At 34.2% G+C, this 24,868-nt stretch overlaps 1 protein-coding gene across 1 annotated transcript; it reads left to right on the forward strand.

Annotated features, from left to right (window-relative positions):
- Positions 1-103: 103 nt before the first annotated feature.
- Positions 104-15,389, forward strand: LOC133172661 (RNA-binding protein NOB1-like). The gene is made up of 8 exons (XM_061307599.1): positions 104-186; positions 5,787-5,919; positions 7,354-7,487; positions 9,698-9,766; positions 10,982-11,413; positions 14,018-14,115; positions 14,775-14,916; positions 15,119-15,389. The coding sequence occupies exons 1-8, from the start codon at positions 118-120 to the stop codon at positions 15,365-15,367; spliced, it is 1,326 nt and encodes a 441-aa protein (XP_061163583.1). The 5' UTR covers positions 104-117; the 3' UTR covers positions 15,368-15,389.
- The last annotated feature ends 9,479 nt before the right edge of the window (positions 15,390-24,868 follow it).

Genomic DNA, 24,868 nt, shown 5'->3' on the forward strand with positions numbered 1-24,868 from the left:
TTTTTTAAATTTCAATAAATATAAGAGCCCTGATTACCACCTCGTTCTCTAAAACTGGAACTTTGGAACAAATTCATTCCAAATATATCCGAAAACCATATTGACATCGATATCAATATGTCTGACAGCAAAATAAAGCACGTTGTTGCCGATTCTGGGGCATTTATTCGCAATGCTCCACTTCAGGTAAGAAGGTCGTTTTATATTATGAGAGAAAATGAATTATTCAACACAGTTGTAAAAGGGAGTGGTCAATTATTTTTCTTAAGACGTCCCATGCTGAAAGCACTAATAAAATCAAAATGAAAATAAATGAGGGACAGGCATAAATCCTATCAAAGAGCTTAGTAAACATCCGCTACGCTTGCGAGGTTCACTGGTAGGACTTACACCTGTCTTTCATTTATTTTGACTTTACTGATAATATGTTTTACGGTGCCACCGTTGAGGCGAGCGCAGTTGTTTACACGGTACAGGTCTGGTACAATCACTTGATTTAACTACGTAGCTTGAATTACCTACATAGCTTTATTTACCTACTGAAGTAGCTTTATTTAGCTACTAAATCAAACTTTTTTCTAAGAATTTTTCTCAGGATGTGCAGAAAAAAATCGCATTTTGATGCAGTGATAATATTCAACTTTAAACTCATCTGAGAACAATTCATGAAAAAATCACTCTTGAAGCAGTGTTTGAAATGGTAGACAGACATCTCGGCCCAACGACACCTCGGCCCATCACATCTGACACCTCGGCCCTGACAGGTCGGCCCAAAATTATTGACACGACGGCCCATATAAAAGACTCCTCGGCCCAAGCAAAATTTTAACGATTTTTAATTAAAAATAAAAAATCAAATAGGGGGTGGTTGTGGTGGTGGGGGGGGGGGGGGTGGGGGGTGGGGGGGGGGGGTGGTCCTATAATTGGTTCATTTCTCTAAATAAATAAATCAGATCAGATCAGTCTTTAACTAACATCTATCTCTTTTGGAAAATGCCCTTAATATACACTAATTTAAACTATATATCAAAATATTACCAATTCTTACTTATGATCTTGAATTTCTATTATCTTTTTATAATCAAAAAAAAATTGATTGTTTACTCATTTACTTTTTTCAGTCAATATTTTATTCAAGTCGCGAATTGGAAATTATATATATATATATATATATATATATATATATATATATATATATATATATATATATATATATATTTCGAAATAAAATTTTGTTTGAGCCGAGGTGTCTTATATATGGGCCGACCTGTCTTAAATCTTGGGCCAACCAGTCAGAGCCCAGGGGCTCGTTTCTCAAAAAGTCGTAGATTTCAGCCTAAGTTAGTCCGACTAAGGAAGTTACGCCAAAATTTAGACGGGCCTAAATCGCGTTTCAGAAAGCGGCGTAAGACTAGGCCTAAGACAAAGACCTCTCCGCTAAGTACTAAGCATGCGCAGATCGTATTTTATTTGGTTTAGAGACTATAATTACATGTGGCGGATCAAATTAATATTGAATTTAAACCTAAATACAGAAGTAAGGCACGGATAGCACTAGTGCGCGTGCATGTTTTCTCTATTCGCCATCTTTCAAACATACATTTATATATTATGCAAATCAATCTGTATACATATTTTCAAGGTTACAGCATAAAAATTAAATAACTATTTTTGTACGCTCAGATAAATTTTAAAAAATCTTTATGGGTACAAATTACATTAGAAAAACATAAACATGCATGTACTCCACTGTGATATACAATCGTACATTAAAACCCAAACTTTGTACATAGCATACGTACTTGCGAAAAATTGGAGTACATTTAGCATAAAGAATTTTACTGAAGTAAATTTCCTTTGAAAATAAGCTATATTGTCTTTTCATTTATGTTTTACATTAAGATAAATACACATAAGGTAGTGGCAAAGGCCTGGAACAGGTTCGTAGCAACGGTTTCAAAAGTTGAGGACACCCCCCCCCCCCCCCCCAAAAAAAAAAATTCATTAACTGTCCAAGTCAAAAACCTAATTAACTGTCCAAGTCATGGAATTATGGAATTTGTCAGTGATTGACCTTACAGAGACAAAATGGGATGGGGGGAGGGGTTGGCACCAGCATCTGAAGGAAAATTTAATATAGCAAAATACTACACTTAGAAAAAGTGGAGGGCCGGGGCCCCCTGGTCCCACCGCGTTCTACGGACCTGTGGATAATTTAACAATTATGAAATCATATATTATTAAAATATGGATAAGAGATTTTTGGAAATTTATTAGTTGTATTGAATTTACAATTTCATAACAATCAATTCTAACTGAATTAATTAAAATTTCTTGGCATTCAAACTGATACATGTATTATAATACATGTATTACACTTTTGACATACAGTATAACATTGATATCGATATGATAATTTACACAGTCCATGTAAAAAATACGCATATACAACATTTCCATTAGCACACACATTCTCAGTAAAGGTTTGCAAAAGCTTAATTAGTCAATCGAGTATTTTTAGTTTATCAATAATATAAAATATATATGATAAATAGTTAATTAATTTCTTCTAATCCATATTACAGGCAAGCAGTCTAGTATTTTTATAAATTTCTGAAATATTTTCATTTAATAATTTCCAGTCGGGATCAGATTTATTTAGATCGGGAACGGTACAAATTTCAACATCACCATCTTTTTCTGTTAAACCTAGTAGTTCCGTTTCAATTTCTATTAAGAATATGATCATATTATATTTACATTTTTCAAATATTTTTCCTCAACATCTTTTGCAAATTAAAAAAAGTTCATGGACTACCGTGGGATGAGTAAGAATATTTCCATTGTGATGTGATTAAAGTCAACTATTTTAATGCAAACTTTGTTTTCTTTCAAAAATGATCGTTGAATGACAAAAATATGTGGCAAGTCATCAGAAAAATAATGTAAATATAAGATATGAATTTAATTTTTGCGAATCCATGAGGCACATGAACTTCACCGCTTCACGCCTGCATATTTATCATGAAGCGCCGGCGTACGCGTGAAGCGTCGTATTTCATGTCCTCATGAATTCTCAAACACTCTCAATTCTTAAACACATGTATTTCTTTTATAGATGCAGAATGTTTCTTGAAGATTTCATCTAGATATAATGATATTAACAAGTCATGACTTCCATATTCATAAATATTTTTAGATAAGCAAAATTTCTTCTTCTTGATACGTTTTATGAGTATAATGCATTAAATGACAGAAAAATTTGAAACTGTTTCTCATTTACAATAAAAAAAAACATGTTTAATACGTTATTGACCATTTTCTTTTCAAATGCATGTAATATAAAGTGTTTATCTGTTCATAAATCGATCAAAAGACACTCTCAAACAAAATTCGTCTGACAAAAGTACGATAGATTGTAAATTAATTAAAAACAAGTACCTGTTTAAAAAATAATGATATACCCATCTGTACGCCTTATATGCCATGACAGTTACTCCTTTGAAATAGGAAAAAACACTACTAAGGACAAGATAATTAATTACTGGAACATTTTACAAATTCATATTTTTCTGTTCTATAAACATATTTAATTAAAGGGGAAACTAAGGTAAAAGGTGTATTAACTTAATTGATGGCATAATTACCGAATATTTCTTATTATTGAAACTATATAAAATGTATATTGTTTGAGGTTTTTTTTTTCAAAAACATTATCTATTTCAAAAATAACACATTATCAGGGACCCAGTGTGTGTGTGTGTGTGTGGGGGGGGGGGGGAGGGGGGAAGGTAATTGAGTAACCAAGATATTCAGCAAACAGTACAAGAAATCAAATACTGAAAGTGTAAGTCAGCCTAAATTACAACTTAATTTTTAACACAAAACACCATTACTGGAAAAAACGGGAAGGTTGCAACCCCCTCCACCATACTACGCCTGACTGCTTTTTTTAAAACTCGGGTACTTCTTAATATCTTACCCAGTTTCACAATTCAAAATTCTTACAAATTTCTAGCTCATCAAACCTTTTTACGGAAAAAAAGTCTGCATCCTCGCTGGATTTTACTGTCTTTCTATTTACCTACATAATAATTGTATATTTCACGATTTTTCGCATATCATATATGTACATGAATAGGTATTTTATCGTATAAGTACAAAATGATTATTTTTGTTATATCTTTTTGATCAAAACACTTGCCACTTTTTTCAAGTTGTGTACAGACTAAGAACTTAAGCCTACTCATGAGGAGGCCTAGATTTAAGCTTAACTTTAGTCTCGACTAAGTCTGCGCCTTTTTGTGAAACGCTACTTAGTCCGATTTTGGGGTTTAGTCACTGACTTAGTCCGGACTAAGCTTACGCCTGGTCGTAGGCCTTTTTGAGAAACGAGCCCCAGGTGTCATTGGGTCGAGATGTCAATGGTCCGAGGTGTCGTTGGGCCGAGATGTCTGACATTCTTTGAAATAACTGTGCGCCTGACTGCCTGAGACGCACAAATTTTGCCGCGGACGAACAGATTTGCACCTTTCAAAGCCCGGCTGGATGTGTTAAAATTCGCCATAAATTAAAATTCATATATTTGATAAATATCTCTCAAATCAACTAATAGTATCAGCAGCTAACTGTAACCAGTAAAGGGGTAGAATTCGAAAGCCTATAGATTTGGAATGGAAGTTATGGTGATCGTGCCCAATTCACATTTTTGTTAAAAAAATGTATAAAAGACTTTTATTTTCTCGGGCTAGTAGAGTTTTGGCAGGACTGACAACTTTCACTTGCAGTCAGCCCTGCATGTCTAGATAATCCTACCACGAGTTTCAAGCACTGCTTGAAGATGTGTCTTTTTCTGCACAATTGCAATCAAAGTTCTAAATGTTTTGGGGCTATATACAACAGTGAATTTGTGACCAAACACTGGTATACAATGGGTAACGTTGGGGGGGGGGGGGTTGCTAAAAAGTATGGGGGAGGCGTTTTCAGCTAATGGGGAAGTATATTTTCACTGCTTCAGAGTCGGAAGAGATGTAGGTTTCGTCTTTTTTTTGGTATTTGTAAGATGTATTTACCAAAAAAAAAACCAAATATCCCATGGAAGACAGCAATATTTAAACTTTGTCTTGGTCTTTGGTCCAGCTACCATATACATATAGTATTCTCAAACACTTCGAAACTATTTGACAGATTTCATATTCACTGCGATCCAGTGGTCAAAACATGCATGATTTGCTCAATCTACGCCTTGCATAAATAATCGGGACATTTTATCTTCAGATAGTGATTGTTACATGGGGGGAGTTGTTTCTGGGAAAACATTTGCCCCCAGCGGTCGCAACGTCAACATATTAGATTTTGAAATGGTGTCAGTCCTAATGTCTTTGATATGGAAAATTAAATTTCACACAATGAGACATTTGGCACATGTAGATTGTGACGTCTTATATTTAGCTGTATTTCCATTACAAAATCTGAAAACTGCAATTTTTGAAACGAAGAACATTAATCTACTTTTAGTTTCTATATGCGGAACTTTACGCAATATCAATTAAATCAAGGTGATTTTTTTAATGAACATTTATTGTTACTGCGAGAATAAAGTTAGCAGTAAGATACATTCGTGTTGCATTGGGGTCTCGAGGTAATTGCAGAAAAAAATTCATTAGGATCAATGTGTATTGTTTGAATTTTCTCTTCACCCAGGCATTTCATAAGAAGTCACAGTGCTAGCGACACAGAGCACTGCTTGTTGAACACACTACTATAATTTATCCTCTTGTTTTCAGAACATTGGATTAAAGATCTACACTGTTCCAAAAGTAGTAAATGAAATCAAGGACAAAGCCACTCTACAGAGGCTGCAGGTGTTACCCTATCAACTAATTCCTAAAACACCAACACCAGAATGCATCAAAATTGGTACAGTTACCATAAATTATAATTCTGTCACATGTGCTCTTTGTTAAGCTTACATGGGTATTTTATAAGGAGTTTACAGAACTTTTTCTTGAGAACTACTTGATGTTGAAATACCTAACATTGCACAAGTGTACTTTATTGGTCCACAAGAAGTAAAGTCACACTTTGAAGGGTTTCAGAGTAATCTGGTGTTTAGTACAAAATGTACCTGTTTTACTGAGACATATCAGATGAAGGTGTGCCAGTCCAAGCAACTTTGAAGGAAGAAAATTGAATAAAGATTTTCTCAATGATGTTCTACATATATCAGGACTATTGACAGATAGAAGCTACATGTATTGTTTGCCAGTTTACTAGACATTTCAGGACTTTTGACAGACAGAAGCTATTGTTTGCCAGTTTACCAGACATGTCAGGACTTTTGACAGACAGAAGCTATCAGTTGCTAGTTTACCAGACATGTCAGAATTTTTGATGGACAGAAGCTATCGGTTGCTAGTTTACCAGCATTTTCGGACTTTTGATTGACAGAAGCTATTAGTTGCCAGTTTACCAGACATGTCAGGATTTTTGAAGGACAGAAGCTATTAGTTTACCAGACTTTGTATTCATCACCCTGAATAAGGGATGATACATTTTTTGCTGATAAAGTAATAACAATTTTAGCCACCAAATATCTATTGTTCCTTCCTTGTGGTTTGAGATATGTGTTGACATATTTCTTTGTTGAGTCTAGCAACATACTGTAGATTAGCTAAGTGAAAGTTATAGTGATTCGGACACAGATTTGAAGCTCATATTTTCTAAAATTTTCTAAACAATATCATGACATATATGTTGCTAGAGCATTTTCCACCATATGTTAAAAGCATGTTAAGAAAAGTCTTTTATCTGGAAATTATCATAACTATGATTTTTGGGACACGTTTGATTGACATACATCCTTGCACTTTCACAAAGTAAACTTTATCCATATTACTTAGGAGAAGTAAAAATTTTGTTGTGTATTAATGAAAAATATGAAAGCTATAATCCAGAAAGTTCAGAGTAGAAATGCAAGAAAGCAAAACCAACTCACCAGTATAGTCAGTCTGTGCTCAGTGATGTATGCAGACTAAACAAATTGAACACATACTGTAAAACATAAACACTAACAGTAACAGAGCTTGTGCCCTGTTTACAAACACAAGTGTTCGACTTGATGTTTTAAAGAATGCCGTTGTCATTGAAATCTTAGAATATATTCATGTAATTTCAAATCACTAAAAAGAAGTTTTTTTTTTTGTTTTTTTTTAAAGAAGACAACAATGCATCTGTGTCTAGGCCCCTTTAAAGTATTTTGTGACTTGAGTTCACTGATCTAAATACAATAATTTAACCAGAACCAAGAACTATTGAGGTTTAATTTTACAATAATGCATTCTATGTTTACAGTGACAGAGTTTTCAAAGAAGACGGGGGATTACAAAAGTCTTTCATCAGTGGATATACATGTCATTGCTTTGACATATCAGTTAGAGAAAGAAAATGTTGGATCAGATCACATCAAAACTGTTCCAGATAACAAGGTATAAACATGATCAAACTGATACAGGTAATAAGATATAAACGTGATCAAACTGATATAGGTAATAAGGTATAAACACAAAACTGATACATATAATAAGGTATAAACACAATAAAACTGATACAGGTAATAAGGTATATACATGATAGAACTGATACAGGTAATAAGGTATAAACATAATCAAACTGATACAGGTAATAAGGTATAAAACATGGTCAAACTGATACAGGTAATAAGGTATAAACGTGGTCAAACTGATACAGGTGATAAGGTATAAACATAATCAAACTGATACAGGAAATAAGGTATAAAAAAGTGGTCAAACTGATACAGGTAATAAGGTATAAACATAATCAAACTGATACAGGTAATAAGGTATAAACATAAGGCCAAACAAAAAAATATGTGTGGTTCCGGTTACACCTCCAAAAAAATTAGGGTAGGTAGGTAGGGAATTTTTTTTTTTTTTACAAAATGATTTTCTAAATTTTTCTAAATAATACCTATCACTGCTTTGCAAGTGGCGTTTAGATGTGGCGTGATAATATACAAGTCAACATTGATAGGGACACCCTAGTTATGAATATGAAACAAATATTTTTAAATCAAAAATAATAAACACACTAACATTCTTATCAATTTCTTTTTGTAAAAAAAAGAGTTCGTGATGAATATCCTTTTTTTAAATCCATGTTTATAAATGAAATTAATGACTTTTATCCAGAGTAATTCTTATTTTATTTAATAATAAATTTTGAACGATAAACTAGAAAACGGACATAGAGTACTGCTAAGAGCTGTCAGAGGAAATATATGTAATATTGTTAAAATTTTAAATTCTTACAATGAAAACTTTTTGCCTCATTGAAGACTTTATACTTCCAAGCTCATATAAATTGGTACTATGTGAGTTGACTATTCAGGTAAAATCAGCTGTCTTGTTTTTCACTTTTCCTCATCAACTGTTTTTTTTTTTCTACTTTCGGTTTAAAAGAAACGATCTGATTTAAATTATTTCATAATTTACAAGTTAATCTATCTTACACATTGGGCTAGTTCTTGCGTAATCAATGCAATCAAATGATGTTTTCTCATGTTATCTTCTCCCTAACTCCCAAAGGCATATTACCTGGCCAGCTGTCTGTGAACGTATATTTATTTAATTTTGGCAAGCAAAAAAAAAAAAATGGTGCTGGAAAAAAATGAATGCTTCTGCGCTATGCTAGCTTTCTTTAGATTTAACACTATTAATTAATTGAACACTTGCACTAACTGACTAAGTTTTGAAACGATGTTTTGCATGGAGGCTGCCATTGCTGAAAATAAAACTAATACCGGAGCCGATGACGGAAAGCGGGGAAAATTCCGGAAAAAATATGAAAATTGCCAGAAAAAAGTTTAGGGTCGGGGGTATAAAATAGGGACGGTCGGGTAACCGGAACCACACATATTTTTTTATTTGGCCTAATCAAACTGATACAGGTAATAAGGTATAAATGTGGTCAAACTGATACAGGTAATAAGGTATAAACATAATCAAACTGATACAGGTTATAAGATATAAACATGATCAAACTGATACAGGTAATAAGGTATAAACATAATCAAACTGATACAGGTAATAAGGTATGAACACAATAAAACTGATACAGGTAATAAGGTATAAACATGATTGAACTGATACAGGTAATAAGATATAAACATGGTCAAACTGATACAGGTAATAAGATATAGACATAATCAAACTGATACAGGAAATGAGGTATAAACATAATCAAACTGATACAGGTAATAAGGTATAAACACAATAAAACTGATACAGGTAATAAGGTATAAACATGATTGAACTGATACAGGTAATAAGGTATAAACATGGTCAAACTGATACAGGTAATAAGGTATAAACATAATCAAACTGATACAGGTAATAAGGTATAAATATGGTCAAACTGGTACAGGTAATAAGGTATAAATGTGGTCAATTTGATACAGGTAATAAGAGATTATCTTATGTAGAACAAACAAAACAGGGTAAAGAAATGACCATTGTGATTTTGAAAGAAATACTCTGACTAATAGATAAAATCCTATCTTATTGTTTCAAAACAAGATTTAACAATCTTCTCATTATGAGCATTTTCACATTGTCATGGTTAGACGTTTTTCTTTTTCCTCCCTACATTGCATTTCCATAATCTGTTTTATTCACAGATTGAATGGACAACATCTAAAGCAATGCTAGAAAAACCAACATCTATAGCAGGGTTTTACCTTGCTAAGGTAAGAAACTTAAAATTGATTTAAAAAATAAAAATTTAATTCTGCTTGGAACTTGCCATTTAATTGGATAGAAAAATTTGTATATATGGCATAACCTGTGTTGCTTACGTCACAATGACACGTCAAAAATGTATCAATCTGCATGATGTTACATTTTAAAATTTGTACAATTTGAGGGCATTTATGAAAAAAGTCTTATTTTTTACTCTTAATGATATTAAATTAACCTATAAGGGATAAATTTAATAGCTACCCAAGTTATACTTTTGTATGTGCTATTCCAGTAAAAATTATCTGATGGGGATGGAACACCACAGATTTTTAGAACCCCCTCGTAACCTATTGAAAAGAATTGCAATTATCAACACCACCTAGAGAATTCAGTCTCTTGTCAATCCCTCTGACGAAGGAGAAAAAACCCCCCCAAAAATCTTCAAGTTCTATAATATAGATATGTTACGAATAAGTGATTATTGATACAATCAGTTTCACTTTATGTAATAATCATTTTCATTTTCCAAGGCATGTGAATCTATTTCTAGTAGAGCATGAAAAGAGAGGGTGTTAAAATGAAGGAAGGATTTTGTTAGATTAACGGAAGCAAAATGACTAATTACTTGCATTTACATGATCTATTTCCCACCTTCAAATAGTAATCACTTATGTTGTTATAATATGTATCCTAAAACGAGAAACTCTTGATTGGTACAACACTTGCAGGTTGGTCTCGAGAATATTAAGATGTGTGTTTTATTACACTTTAGTTATAGTATAACTTGGTAGCTCAGAACTGGAGAGAGAGCCCCCCCCCCTTTCCAGTATAAAATATATTAATCCTTGAGAATACAAAAATGAACATTCCCCCACCCACCCCACCCACCACCACCAACTCCACCCCCTCAGATAATTTTTACTGAAAAAGCCCTAACCTGGATTGGATTTAATTTACATTAACCTGGGTTAGAACAGTTTACATTAACCTGGGTTAGAACAGTTTACATTAACCTGGGTTAGAACAGTTTAAATCCTTTTTAGAAACCACTTTACAGTTTATATAGTGCAATCTGCCCATACCCAGGTTATAGAGTATAACTTGGGTAGGTATTAAATTTATTCCTCAAGTACTTTGGAAAATTTCTGCACAATTCCAATGCCATTTAGACATTTAAATATACACAATTTAAGTGCTGTATTAATTATGTTGTATCATTAAAGGACAACTCAAAAAATAGAACCAATTCAGAATGTACCACAACATCTGACTTACCAGAAACAGAGAGCCAAACAACACCAAAAGAACATTTAAATGACCAATCAGTGAACACCTCTCAAGACATAAAATTACTGACTGATGATGTTAACCAATCACAGACAATTGAATCAAAGGGAAATCTTACCATAGATTCAACAGAAACCAGTGAGACAGGTGGAGAGCAAAGAGAGGAGGGGCTTACTGTGACTGCTGAAATGCTGGAAGAGACGGAGGAAGATGAAGGGATTGAAGAAGATGGTGATGAAGATGATGATGATGATGATGGCTGGATAACACCTAGCAATATCACCTCACTGAAACAGAAGATGACTAGTGCTGATCAAGAGAAAGTAGCAGTACCTGTAGGCTGTGTGACTACAGACTTTGCTATGCAGGTATGTTAGGTCACAATCATTGTTAAAGGAGATAATGTTTGAAAATTGTGATTGTGGAAAGTTCAACTCAAGAAATTTAGATATTAAAAAAGAAGTTATGACAAGAATTAAGATGTATGAGGTTGTCATCTCTCAATATTTACATTTTCAAGTATTTTTCCTTAAGATTCTTTGCAAATTAGAAGATCGTTCATTTTCTCATGAACTACCATGAGATGAGCATGAATATCTTCATTGTTACGTCATAATACCGTACTTGACGTCAAAACTATAGTGCAAACTGTTTTGCTTTAAAAAATGACAGTGGAATAGCGTAACTTGTGAAAACACATCAGAAAAATAATGTAAATATAAGAAATGAATTTAATTTTTGAAAATTCATGAGGTACATGAACGACAATGCTTCACGCCGGCATATTTATCATGAAGCGCTAACACACTTCATGAAATATGCCGGCGTGAAGCGTTGTAGTTCATGTTCTCATGAATCTTCAAAAATTAAATTCATTTTTTAAGTAATAACGTCTGTTGACCTTTCCTCTCCTGTGCACTGTATGGTTCATAGGGGGTTGTGATTTCAGAACATTAAAAAACTGTTGATCTAAAATTAACAATCATTAAAGTTTAAAGTTCAGCTGATGAAAAAGAACACTGGTTATATTAATATTAATGTGTGTGAGGTTTCAACATGTACATTTTATGAATGCACAGTAACGCCTGTATGTATAGTCTGTTATTTTGTAAAAGAGGTTTGTCATATTGCACAGATTACCCTGGTACTATAAACCAACTTTTATTTGCGTGTTAGAAATATCCGTGAGTTTTGTGACCTTGCTTTACTCACGAATATTTTTTTCCACAAACTATTTCATTATGTATTTATGTAAAATACTTCCTCCGTTGCAAAACTTAGTCATCATGGATAAGTTTGAAACTAACAATTCAAACAAGCATTCTGAGAGTATTGCATAAGCAATACTAGTTCCCTACCAGCAAGTGTAATCTGGTTCCCGTTCAAAATTGAAAATGCGGTAATTCCGTCAAAAATCAATGAAGCGGAATGAAATGCAAACTTGATCTATAACTCATCAAGGTAAAGTCACATGCCAAAAATCAGCTCAATATTCGCAAGTGTTAGAAAAAAAGTGCGGAAAACCCTGAAAAATTGAAAAGGCCGTTTTTCCTTCAAAAATCATTGAAGCGGAAAGAAATGTAAACTTTATCTGTAACTCATTAAGATACACTCGCATGCCAAAAATCAGCTCAATATCTGCAAGCGTTTAGAAAAAAAGTGCGGAAAACCAAGTGGGACAGACTGACAGACAGACAGAGGGACAGACAGCCTGACAGACGGACGGACAGACTCAGAGGAAACCTATAGTCCCCTCCGGTTTCAACGGTAGGGGATTAATAAAAATGATGACGCTATTAAAAGTTGGTTTAGAGTACAATATGTAAATGTATATTTAAATAATCCTAGATATTTCTTTTCCTTTTTTTTGATTGACTAACACATCAAAACATCTCTGTATGAATTTGGGTGTAGCAAACTTTCAAATGAAAAGCTAATCAAGAACTATTGTCACTTCACTTCTTACAACTTGAACTATCAATCCTCTAGTTTCAACAGTTCACTGTATTATACACGTATGCCATAATTTACTTTTTGTATGCTTACATTCTTTGTTATTAGTCCCCTACTGGTGGAACCGGAGGGGACTATAGGTTTCCTCTGAGTCTGTCCATCCATCTGTCTGTCTGTCTGTCCCTCTGTCTGTCTGTCAGTCTGTCCCACTTGGTTTTCCGCACTTTTTTCCTAAACGCTTGCAGATATTGAGCTGATTTTTGGTATGTGAGTGTATCTTGATGAGTTACAGATCAAGTTTGCATTTCGTTCCGCTTCATTGATTTTTGACGGAATTACGGCCTTTTCAAATTTTAGGGGTTTTCCGCAATTTTCTTCTAAACGCTTTCAGATATTGAGCTGTGACTTTACCTTGATTAGTTATAGATCAAGTTTGCATTTCATCCCGTTTCATTGATTTTTGATGGAATTATAGCATTTTCAATTCTTAATGGGAACCAGGTTACACTTGCCGGTAGGGGACTAGTATTGCTAATGCAATACTCTCAGAATGCTTGTATCTCTAAATACATACAGTAAGACTTGGTTGAAAAGAACTCGGTTATAAGGAAATCTCCAATATAAGGATTTTTTATGAATCCCCTTGATGACTTTTTACTCTGTTTCTTATACAGAACAGTCAAACCTCGTTTTCTCGAACTGAAGGGACTGAAAAAATACTTCGAGATAACCGAGGATTCAAGATATCCAGAGTAAAATACTTGAGGAATAAGTAGTTGGGACTTCAAAATGACTTCAACATATCCATGGTATTCGAGATATCCGTGTTCAAGATACCAAAGTTCAACTGTATATAAAACCTAAGTTATAAGAAAGTAAAATTGGAGGTCCCAGTGACTTTCTTATAACCAAGTTTTACTGTAGCTCTGTGACCTAGTTAGTGATCTTTACATACCAGCAGAGTTATCATAAGCTAGTAATGGCAGAGTTTCATTTTTATACATTCCTTATCTTTTCAGAATGTGCTGATTCAGATGGGACTCAATGTGATATCTGTGGATGGACTGCTGATTAAAAGAGCAAAAAGTTTTGTTTTACGCTGCTTTGCATGCATGAAGTAAATATCTTTTCAAGTTTATCTGCAAGGGCATTTGTCCCTCCCCTTTCAAAGAAGTGGGGCATATTTGTTATTAGTTATATGTAGGTTGGTATATACCAATGATTTTAGACCACTATTTTGACAGCCAATTGCTTTGTTATCGTAAACAGATGATCCCCAATTCCCTACTGATATCAGATTTAAAAATGTCTGTCATACAGTCTTTATGTCCACATCAGATATCTCTTCACCAATATCTTGAAAATGTTTTGCTTGATAGTCATCAACCTTCACAGTTTGGTCCTTATGACCTCTAGTAATTTTCAGGTCAAAGGTCAGCAGGTTGTCATAAAACCATGCAGAGGTTGGCTATGGCAAAAAAATATATTACTCCTAACTTAAAGAATGGATATGAGGGCATGTATATTACAAGTATAGGGTATTTTTTATTTATGTCAGATTCCTGAAACATTTTGGATTGTAAAGTTGTACAGATATATCACTTGTTTAGTTTTTTAAAACAGCTACTTTTCTTTAAATAAAAAAAATTATTTAAGTTTAATGGAAAGACTTTGCATTTGACCTTTTTAAAAATTTGAAATCCGTTCCAGTTAGTACGTATGATTGTTTACAGAAATGAACAGTTGTAAATGAAATCAATATTTGGAATTTGATAGAATTACAAAGGATATGATGAAGGAATTTTGTCCTTACTGTGGAAACAGAACCTTACAGAAAGTATCAATGACTGTGGAAGAGGATGGCAGTATTCGTTACTTTCTCTCTCGGCGGAAACCAATCTCCACAAAAGGAATGAAGGTATTACTCAAAATTGTCTGCATTTTTCAGTTTAGATCATTGAGAAATTTATTCAATTCATAAATTAAATCATTCTGTTCAGAGTTCAGTGATCCGAAAAAATATGGGTGAAGTCTGTAAGCTTTTAAAATTACTGAAATGGATTTTGAATAATGTTAACCAGTGATGAATATAACATTCAAGAAAGCATTGTTCTTTGCAGCATCAAATACCACTGCCAAGGGGAGGTAAACATTCTAACAACCCAATCTTGACAGAAGATCAACCAATGCCCCAACAGAGGGCAGCCAAGAAGAAGCAGCACCTGGATGTTTTTGACCCTGATTATGTGTCAGGACAATCTCCATTTGCTCTAAATGACATCACCAGTCGGTCAGCACAACTGGGTATCAGAAATAACCAGTTTAATAAACGACATCAGAATTCAAACAGACATGGAAGGCGAAAATAATAAATTATCCACAGAAATTTTAGTTGTTTTTTTTTTTTTTTTGACACTTTGAAACTAACCCAAAATGATGGGATTGTGTAGTTGTCAGTAAAAGGTGACATGGAATTTACATACATGAAGATAACAGATTTCTACTTGTTTTTCACAAACTAACTGAAATGGAATAATTAATATATTAGGCCATCTTTAAAAAAATTGGTTGGTTGCCCTCTCCCGACCGACTGGCTAAAAATAGCCTGACTCAAAACTTTTTAAACCTCCAGGAAACAATGCATTCCAGAGACAAGATTTTGAAAATTCAGCATTGATGTTGAAATTTTCTGAGAAAAAAAAATTGCACCTACCTACTGACCCAATTTTTTCTTCCTGAGTCGGGAGAGGGCAAACAAAGATCATTTTAAAGTTGGCCTTACCAGCATCTTTAAGTAATATGAGGGTAGAACTAAAAATTTTGGGAATTTTGTAATAAAGTCGTTCATCCCAATTGAGAGGCATCGTCAAAATGTCATACACTAGTACCTGTATTTTCAAAGTCTTGTCTGATGAATGGTATTAAATTACAGATATTTTAACACAATTGGATTTTGCTCAACTTCCAAAAAATATCTGACAAGCGAAAAAAAAGCTAATTTACTGTTCAAATCATGGAATTTACCATTGCTCAACCTTACAACATCAAAAAGGGGGGGGGGGCAGTATCTAAAGGAAAATTTACTATAGCAAAATACTATACTCAGAAAAAAGCCCCCCCCCCCTCCCCCCGCGTTCTACGGGGCCTGATGACAAATGACAGTTACGTTGTTAAAATCATTTTGATTCTTCATGAAGTACTGTGAAGGTGATGTTAAAATAATCGTTATGGAGTTTTTCATTGACAATATCTACAGTATCAGTATGTAATATGTACACTAATTTTACCACAGATTACTTCATTTACCTGATTAATCAGAGGGCTCACGGCGGGTGTGACCGTTCAATAGGGGCTGTCTACTCCTCCAACGCAGCTGATCCCAGCTCTGGTGTTTCCAGGGCTCCGTATTTTGCTCTGTTATGATTCGTATTGTTTGAATACTTATGAAATCATCACTGTTCGTTATCTTCAATAAATTCATTAATATGCAATTATCTTTACATAGTGCAGATTCAATTTTTAGCTCACCTGAGCTGAAAGCTCAAGTGAGCTTTTCTGATCACCCGTTGTCCGTCGTCCGTCCGTCCGTCCGTCTGTAAACTTTTCACATTTTCGACTTCTTCTCAAGAACCACTGGGCCAATTTTAACCAAACTTGGTACAAAGCAACCTTGGGTAAAGGGGAGTTTAAATTGTTAAAATGAAGGGCCAACTCCCCTTCAAAGGGGAGATAATCAAGAAAATACAAAAATTGGGTGGGGTCATTAAAAAATCTTCTCAAGAACCACTGGGCCAGAAAAGCTGAAACTTATCTGGAAGCATCCTAAGGTAGTGTAGATTTTAAATTGTTCAAATAAGACCCCTGGGGGTAGGGCGGGGCCACAATAGGGAATCCAAGTTTTACATTGAAATATGTAGTAAAAATCTTTAAAAATCTTCTTCTCAAGAACCACTGGGCCAGAAAAGCTGAAACTTACTTGGAAGCATGCTGGGGAAGTGTAGATTCTAAATTGTTCAAATCATGACCCCCGGGGGTAGGGCGGGGCCACAATAGGGAATCCAAGTTTTACATTGAAATATATAGGAAAAATCTTTAAAAAATCTTCTTCTCAAGAACAACTGGACCTGAAAAGCTGAAACTTATGTGGAAGCATGCTGGGGTAGTGTAGATTCTAAATTGTTCAAATCATGACCCCCGGGGGTAGGGCGGGGCCATAATAGGGAATCCAAGTTTTACATTGAAATATATAGGGAAAATCTTTTAAAATCTTCTTCTCAAGAACCACTGGGCCAGAAAAGCTGAAACTTATGTGGAAGCATGCTAAGGTAGTGTTGATTCTAAATTGTTCAAATCATGACCCCTGGGGGTAGGGCGGGGCCACAATAGGGAATCCAAGTTTTACATTGATATATATAGGAAAAATCTTTAAAAATCTTCTTCTCAAGAACCACTGGGCCAGATAAGCTGAAACTTACTTGGAAGCATGCTGGGGTAGTGTAGATTCCAATTGTTCAAATTATGACCTCTGGGGATAGGGCGGGGCCACAATAAGTACTACCGGGGGGGGGGGGAGAAATCAGGTGAAAAACAGCAAGGCCAAAGTTACTCAGGTGAGCGCTGTGGCCCATTGGCCTCTTGTGTTGAAATCGTGGTTTTGGGTTTAAGGTGGGAATTTGTACGAAAAAATCTTATATGAAATAATCTTCTCAAAAACAGTAGTGCAACAAATACTCATTTTAAGAAGCATCACCAATTCTATAGCCCCCTTCCAATATGTGTAGTTTGTTTTCTTGTAAAAGAATGAAAAGTAAAACGCCTAAATTTTCGTCAAAAATCATTAATGCGGAATGAAATGTGAATTTTTCTATAATTTATCAAAAAAGACTCGAATACCAGAACATGTTCACGGACAAAACAAGTTGATGAAACCAGAATATCAAATGTCTCGTTTAAAGTCATTTCGCAAGTTCTACGGTCGATACTTTGAATTCAATCTATCATTAACTCGAATGCTGACTGATGTATAAAATGAGAAAACGAACAGTATTCAAGCTCATAAGTCCATTAAAACAATACAAATCAGGAGAAGAGCAAACACGGACCTCTGAAACATCAGAGGTGGGATCAGGTGCCATGGAGGAGTGAGCATCCCCTGCCGACCGGTCACACCCGCCGTGTGCTCCTTGTCATGATTTGGAAAAATCGAAAACAGTCCATAGACAATTCAGTGTATAAATAATGGCCTAATAATTAGAATGAAAAAGATGCCAGCATTTGACTTAATGATAGATTGTATTTGCTGACAAGGTCATTGTATCGACCATAAAAGTTGCGAAATGATGACTTTAAACGAGACTGTTGATGTTCTGCAACAGCTTACCTCGTTTTGGAAATGTTTGTACGTAGAGCATGTTCTTGCGTATCGAATCAACTGAGAGACATGAACTCCATGTGCAGGTGATAAGGGAATATTGCTACACAAGTTAGGAAAGTTCACGATTGAAAAACTAAGTCATCATGTTTATCATATGGCTTTGTTGTTAGGTTATCATTAACGTCTTTTCCTAGTAAAATATTCAAATATGAAACAGATGTGATCTTTCATTTCAATCTCACTGGGATATATCGAGTCAACATATGAACGGAAGTAACTATTGTTAATTGATAATATCTAAATGTCAAATTGAAGGCCACAGCAAGTGTTTTCTTCTTCTCAAGTATAAGATTTTGAATAAATTCTGCTTCATATGCGATGAAAAAAGATCTGCTCATAATGGGGTACCATTACCAAAGGATTTATATACTGGAATGGTTATGCTTGATCTGCAAAAGGCATTTGACACAGTAGATCATGTTATATTTTGTTAAAAAAAAACTCAAAGCAATTGGTGTTCAATCTGTTGATTGGTTTTTATCTTATTTGTCTGAAAGAAAACAGTTTGTTCACAACGATGGAGTTTCATCAGATGTTGGCATTACTATATGTTGTGTACCCCAGGGCAGCATTCTAGGTCCTTTGTTATTTTTTATATTCGTCCATGACATGTTAACTTATGTTGATGCAGATTGTAAACTTATTTTATACGCTGATGACAGTGTCATTTTATTTGCACATAAATATCCAGATTTTATATCAGAAAAGCTCAGTAAAGTTTTTAGATCAGACCTCGTACTGGCTTGAACATAATAAATTATCGTTACATTTAGGCAAAACTAAATGCATTTTATTGGATTCCAAAAGAAAGCTTCGAAGGTTTTATGTAAATACCATAACATTGAATGTAAGGAAAAAGTTGAATATCTTGGAGTTGTAATTGACCACTTTTAAGTGGTGAATGCATCATTGAAGAAATTGTTCAGTAAGATATGAAGGGGCTTTTCCTTGATAAATATTGAATACATAGTTGAGTCTAAGCTGAGAAAATCTGTCTTGAACATTTTTTTACTTCGGTCTAATTTTAGTAGTTATCATACTAGGTCAGCCTCAAATGCAGATTTTGTTGTACCAGCTGTTAAGAATTACAATCAGAATATTTTTATTTTAACGGAGTCAAAGATTGGAATATGTTACCAGGAGAAATTAAAACTTTTGTAAATACTGGAAATAACTTTGCTTTTAAAAGAAATGTCAAGAAAATGTTTATATTCACATGAAGACTTGATATATATACATGCAACAATTCATTTCTTAATGATCACTGTGTTGTCAACTTGATTCCACTTCTTTATTATGATTTTTTTACTTAACATCTAATATGCGTGTATAACTGTAAGGACCCCCACTGGTAGTGAAGGAGAAACTGTAAAACAATTAACATATTCGAGAAGTGGTGTTCATAAAATGTGGATACTTAAAAACTCCAAAGAACTTTTAGAAAATTTGAAATCACAAAATTTAACCAAAATCAAAAGCGACAAAACGTACGAATTTTCAACCATTCCCCATGATAAATTATTGTGCAGGCTTTTTGACATCATAGACAACTACTTTTCTTTTTAAAATAAGAATGGAATTTGCCAATATTCCTACCGTGTCATTGGTCATTTGTAGACTTACTTTGTTAAAAACATTCTGATTCTACACACAAATACGCTGAGTTTAATATTTAAAAGATGCTTCAGTTTCTCATTGACAATATCTACGTAGTCTTTGGAGACTAGGTTTTCTAACAATCTGTTGAAATTCCAATGGGTATATTGTGCACCATTATTAGTAGACATGTTTTTGAATTCTTAGGAAGCAGAATTTATTCACAAACTTCTACATAAAGGGAAGTCTTGTGCTGTGACCTTTAATTCGACATTTTGATACTAGATCATGTATATCGATGATGTTTGTCAATAAAGAATAATTATTTTCATTCACAATTTGATTCGATATATCCCATCGAACTCGAAATTAAAAAGCACCTTGGAGTCTGACACATCTGCTTCATACTTGGATGTTTTACAAAAGAAAGACATTGATAGCAAAATAACAACTAAACTTTGTGATAAAAGTGATGACTTCAACTGTTCTATCGTCAAATTCCCTTGTTTATGTAGCAATACACTCCAGTATCCTTTTCACCTCCACATGGGGTTTATGTATCACAGCTGATTCGATACGCAATAGCATGTTCTTTGTATGAACAATTTCTAAAACGAGACAGGCTACTGAAAAACAAGTTGACGATACAAGGTTGTCTGCTAATTGATTGAAGTCAACATTTCGCTATTTCTATGGCCGATACAATGAACTCGTTTGCGAATACTAGGTCATACAATCTGTTATTGGGTCGAATACTCACTGACGTCTTTCGTACAAATTGCTAGGCTATTATTTTCATACTGAATTGACTACGGATTTCTTGAGACAGGAATTTTGGTCAATTCATCAGATTTAATTTGTTTTATCATATCATGCAAAAATCGACGTTTCAACGGACAAAATGCTGTTTTGGCCAACTTTGGAAGTTTATTCTGAAGTTGTAAATGATAATTTTTAGGTGCGGTAGAAGCAGGCCCGTAGGAAGCAATTTCACTTTGAGGGGGCACAACCATACACTCTCAGTTGGAGGGGCACTATCATGTACCAAAATTTCTTGACAAGCAAAAGAAAAAAAAAAAAAGGTCATCAGACCTTATGATTGAGGGGGCACAAGTATATCATAGCTATGTTTACTACAGTATTCTATATATCGGCAAAATTATTGGGGGGGGGGGCACGGTCCCCCCCCCCCGTTCCTACGGCCATGAGAAAACTAATAAACAATGATTTTTAAATGTCACTTTTCCTTAGAAATTCTTCTCTATATCTTTTAAAATTGTGAATACATCCTTATTGTGAAAATTAACTTTTTGGACTTTATATTACTTGCATGTTAACAAAATTCTTTTAGTTTGAAAAATGTGTTAAATTTATAATTTCCACACAGCTAAAATCCTACTTGAGGCAAGTAATCAGAGATGGGCAGTTAGTCTTTTCATTGACCTCTCTTGATATTTATTCGGGAGTTCAACATTACCTCTACATGTCAAAAATATTCAACTCATTACCAGTACTTTTCATCTAAATTTCGGGCGCTCATTACCGCTACGTCCTATCAATATGAAGATCAATTGATGATTACAACTCATTAACGTTACATACACAAATCTGCCTACTATTAATTCTGTTCGATATAATTCACAATGTAGTCATTCACTCTTAATCTTTAATCCAAATTAAAACTATTAATTCTACGTACATACCGATAAAGTGTTATCACTCACTTGATAAGTGTTTGAAAATTAATTTCTTTGTATTTTATTGTTAATCCCTTTTATTCTGCCGTTTAGAACTGTAAGGCATTACTTTATTTTCGCATCATTACGCGAGGTTGTCTGCTCGCGATAATTTCATTATAATATTAATACTGCATGTAGTTGAAAATTATCACCCCAAAGAAATCATTTTCAATCTCGTCGCACCCTCATCCAGGCCAGTAGGAAGCAATTTCAGTTGAAGGGGGGCACAACCAAACATTGTCAGTTTGGGGGCAGAAAAAAGGTCATCAGACGTTATTAGCATATTAGTAGCTATGCTTTCTATAGTATTCTATATATCGGCAAAATATTTGCCCCCCCCCCCCCCCCGGGTCCTACGGCCATGTCATCTACATATACATGCAGTATTTATTACACTGAAGCGGACGCAATGGTATTTTTAGGAATATCACCCGTCGTCAAGCAATGTTGATTGTTGCTAAGTTCTATCACGCTGAAGGGCGTGGTTTCATCATTCAGAGGGTAATAGTGTTTTTTAACAAATGTTTCTCGACGAATCAAACTCAAGTAATTTACATGAGAGTATATTATTATGAAAGATAATATACACGAAGAACCAAAATCTGTGAATTTTTTCACGGGATTTTTCCAATTTTGACCGGACTGGCTAAATAGGTTCCCGGTCTTGTAACCTCAATTCCTTTTGACAGTCGAGGGGTCCCTCCCAGACCCCTCCTCCATGAAAAAGATGAAGGTCTAAATATGGGATCCAGGGTGTTAGCCTGCTCCTGGTTCAAGGTTTACCTATTCTATCCATTGTCATCATTTTGGTCAGGCAAGCTACCTTGGTTTGGGGTCCTCACTCTTCTTTTTTAACTGATGTCTTTGATTTGCTTCTTTAACATGTATTATAATCAGTTATTCAAGTTTTTTTTTTTAAATTATTAGGACACTTACGGTAATTTGAATAGGGAACCGGTCACAGCATGCGGTTCGCCACTCGAATAGTCAATAAGGAATAGGGAATAACCTTCAAACTTCTGATTGCCTGAACTCCTTTATATATATTTTGTTATTGAAAATTATCGTCAGTTGGAAATCAGATACATCCCAAACTCTTGTAAAAGTATATTCCAATTGCAATTTCTAGGTAAAAGTTTAAAAAAAAGTATTGGCTTGTTTGAGGTTTAAGAGTCTGGGTTCAGCATTAAGGGAAACTTCAAGCTGCCAAAAAAAACCAAAAACACCCCCCCCCCAAAGTCATAGATGGACAAAAACAGCCCCGTAAGACGTAAGATATTTACCAAAACATACATGTCTGTAAATTTAATTATGACACAATTTGCTTAATGATTTCTATGTATATCTATTATTGCATTTTATTGTACCATCCTAATGTTATATAGTACACTTATACCCATCCTTGAAAAGCGGGGTATATAGTGATTGGTTGTGCGTCCGTCTGTTACGCTTGGGGGTACCCATCTCTTATCTTATTTCTTATTTAAAGTTTCTTTCGGATAGATATATCGGGTTTCCCCATAGCAGAACATGAGTACTTCCAATCTTTCTTTAACCTTTGGGAACCCATTTCTAATCCACAACCCCTCCCATACCATTGATTAAAAATTCCGAGACTTTCACAGAATCTTTATTACATAGTGTCACTGTGCACATTCTACAGATATTTCAGGTTTCCCATAGCAAAACATGGACGCTGTCATTCTTTCTATAACGTTGGGGGCATCATCTCTAATCCACAACCCCTCCCACACCACTGATTAAAATCTCAAGAGACTATCACAGAATTTTTATTACATCGGTCCGTCGTGCATCTCCTATTTTACTATTGATCAGACATATATTTGGGGTTTTGTATAGCAAGACATGGACACCAGTCTTCCATTCTTTTTATCATATCTGGGGTACCCATCTCTTATCCGCAACTTTATTACATATTGTAGTTGTGCACCTCCTATGTGCTCCTCCAGAAAATGGTGATAAATACAAATTAGAAACTAGAAAGTATTCTTCATATCATCTTATCATATCATCTATGCCAGGGTTTCCCGTTACATACATGTATTTGATTTAAACAAGAAATTAAAACAAATCGTGTGTTCCCATCGAACACTTAAAATTCCATTTACATTTCTTATTATTGCATTAAGTATTTAAAGATTAAATCCTATTAAAAAGCATTCAGGGTTTTTTTCGAAGTAGAAAAAAAGTTTCATAACGCAAAAATTTGGCATTACCTGCATGGGTAATTCGGAAAACATTTCTTCGCCGTTTTTTAAAATTTTGTTTCTGTTTTTGATAATTAATATCATATTTACATTGGCCAATATTTGAGAGAGACAAGAGCATAAAGACTTTTTCAAGCTAACGCTGTGTTTTATTCTATCTCCTGAACAGCATTTTACATAATTATTTTGTCAATTGGCTTATTTCAATTTCTACAGGTGGTTAAAAAATGATCAGGTTACCTTTTGTGCATGGCCATATATTTTGAAAAAGTATCCTCTCTGACATATAAGAATTATTTTAGAAATAAAAATCCGCTACATGGTTTTCATTTAGCAAAATAAAATTTAAGGAAACTGTAAGAAAAAATACTTAACTGTCAGAAAACCTTTTTTAGGAATTAGAATATAAACGATATAAATGGTTTCATGATTCCATGATTAAATGTTACGAACTCCTACAGGAAACCTCGACATCTTTCTTGATTAAATTGTTTACATTTGTCGTAGTCCTAGCCAAAGGCAGTAAAAATGAATATAATCAGTTGTATTAATTTGTTTCCTGATCTATTTTTGGTCCGATGTAGCAAAAATGTTTACCTGGAAGTTGAGTGCATGTGAAATAACTTTTCATAAAAAAATGTACCAATGTAGAAATTTAGTCCAATATAGAAAATAAATAAATAAATGTTATGTTCACCTGCAAGGCCCCGTGCAGGTGACCATAACTTAATTTTTTTTTCTATAATGTTGGATCTCAACCAATCACAGAGCTAGGAAATATTCAATCATACAATAATCATATGCAATGCTTGATTTGCTTTTCTTTCAGAAATTATCATTTCAAAATTTAGACACAATCATTCTGAATTGGAT

Source organism: Saccostrea echinata, unplaced genomic scaffold (genome assembly GCF_033153115.1).
Source record: "Saccostrea echinata isolate AGI-Se365-2 ecotype Australia unplaced genomic scaffold, CSIRO_AGI_Sech_v1 ptg000054l, whole genome shotgun sequence".
Lineage (NCBI taxonomy): Eukaryota > Metazoa > Mollusca > Bivalvia > Ostreida > Ostreidae > Saccostrea > Saccostrea echinata.

Bases quoted from the DNA above. Each gene is read 5' to 3' on its own strand.
- LOC133172661 (XM_061307599.1), top strand. From the start codon at position 118: ATGTCTGACAGCAAAATAAAGCACGTTGTTGCCGATTCTGGGGCATTT. The intron at 187-5,786 runs GTAAGAAGGTCG...TCTTGTTTTCAG, and splicing joins TTCGCAATGCTCCACTTCAG to AACATTGGATTAAAGATCTA. The intron at 11,414-14,017 runs GTATGTTAGGTC...TTATCTTTTCAG, and splicing joins CTACAGACTTTGCTATGCAG to AATGTGCTGATTCAGATGGG.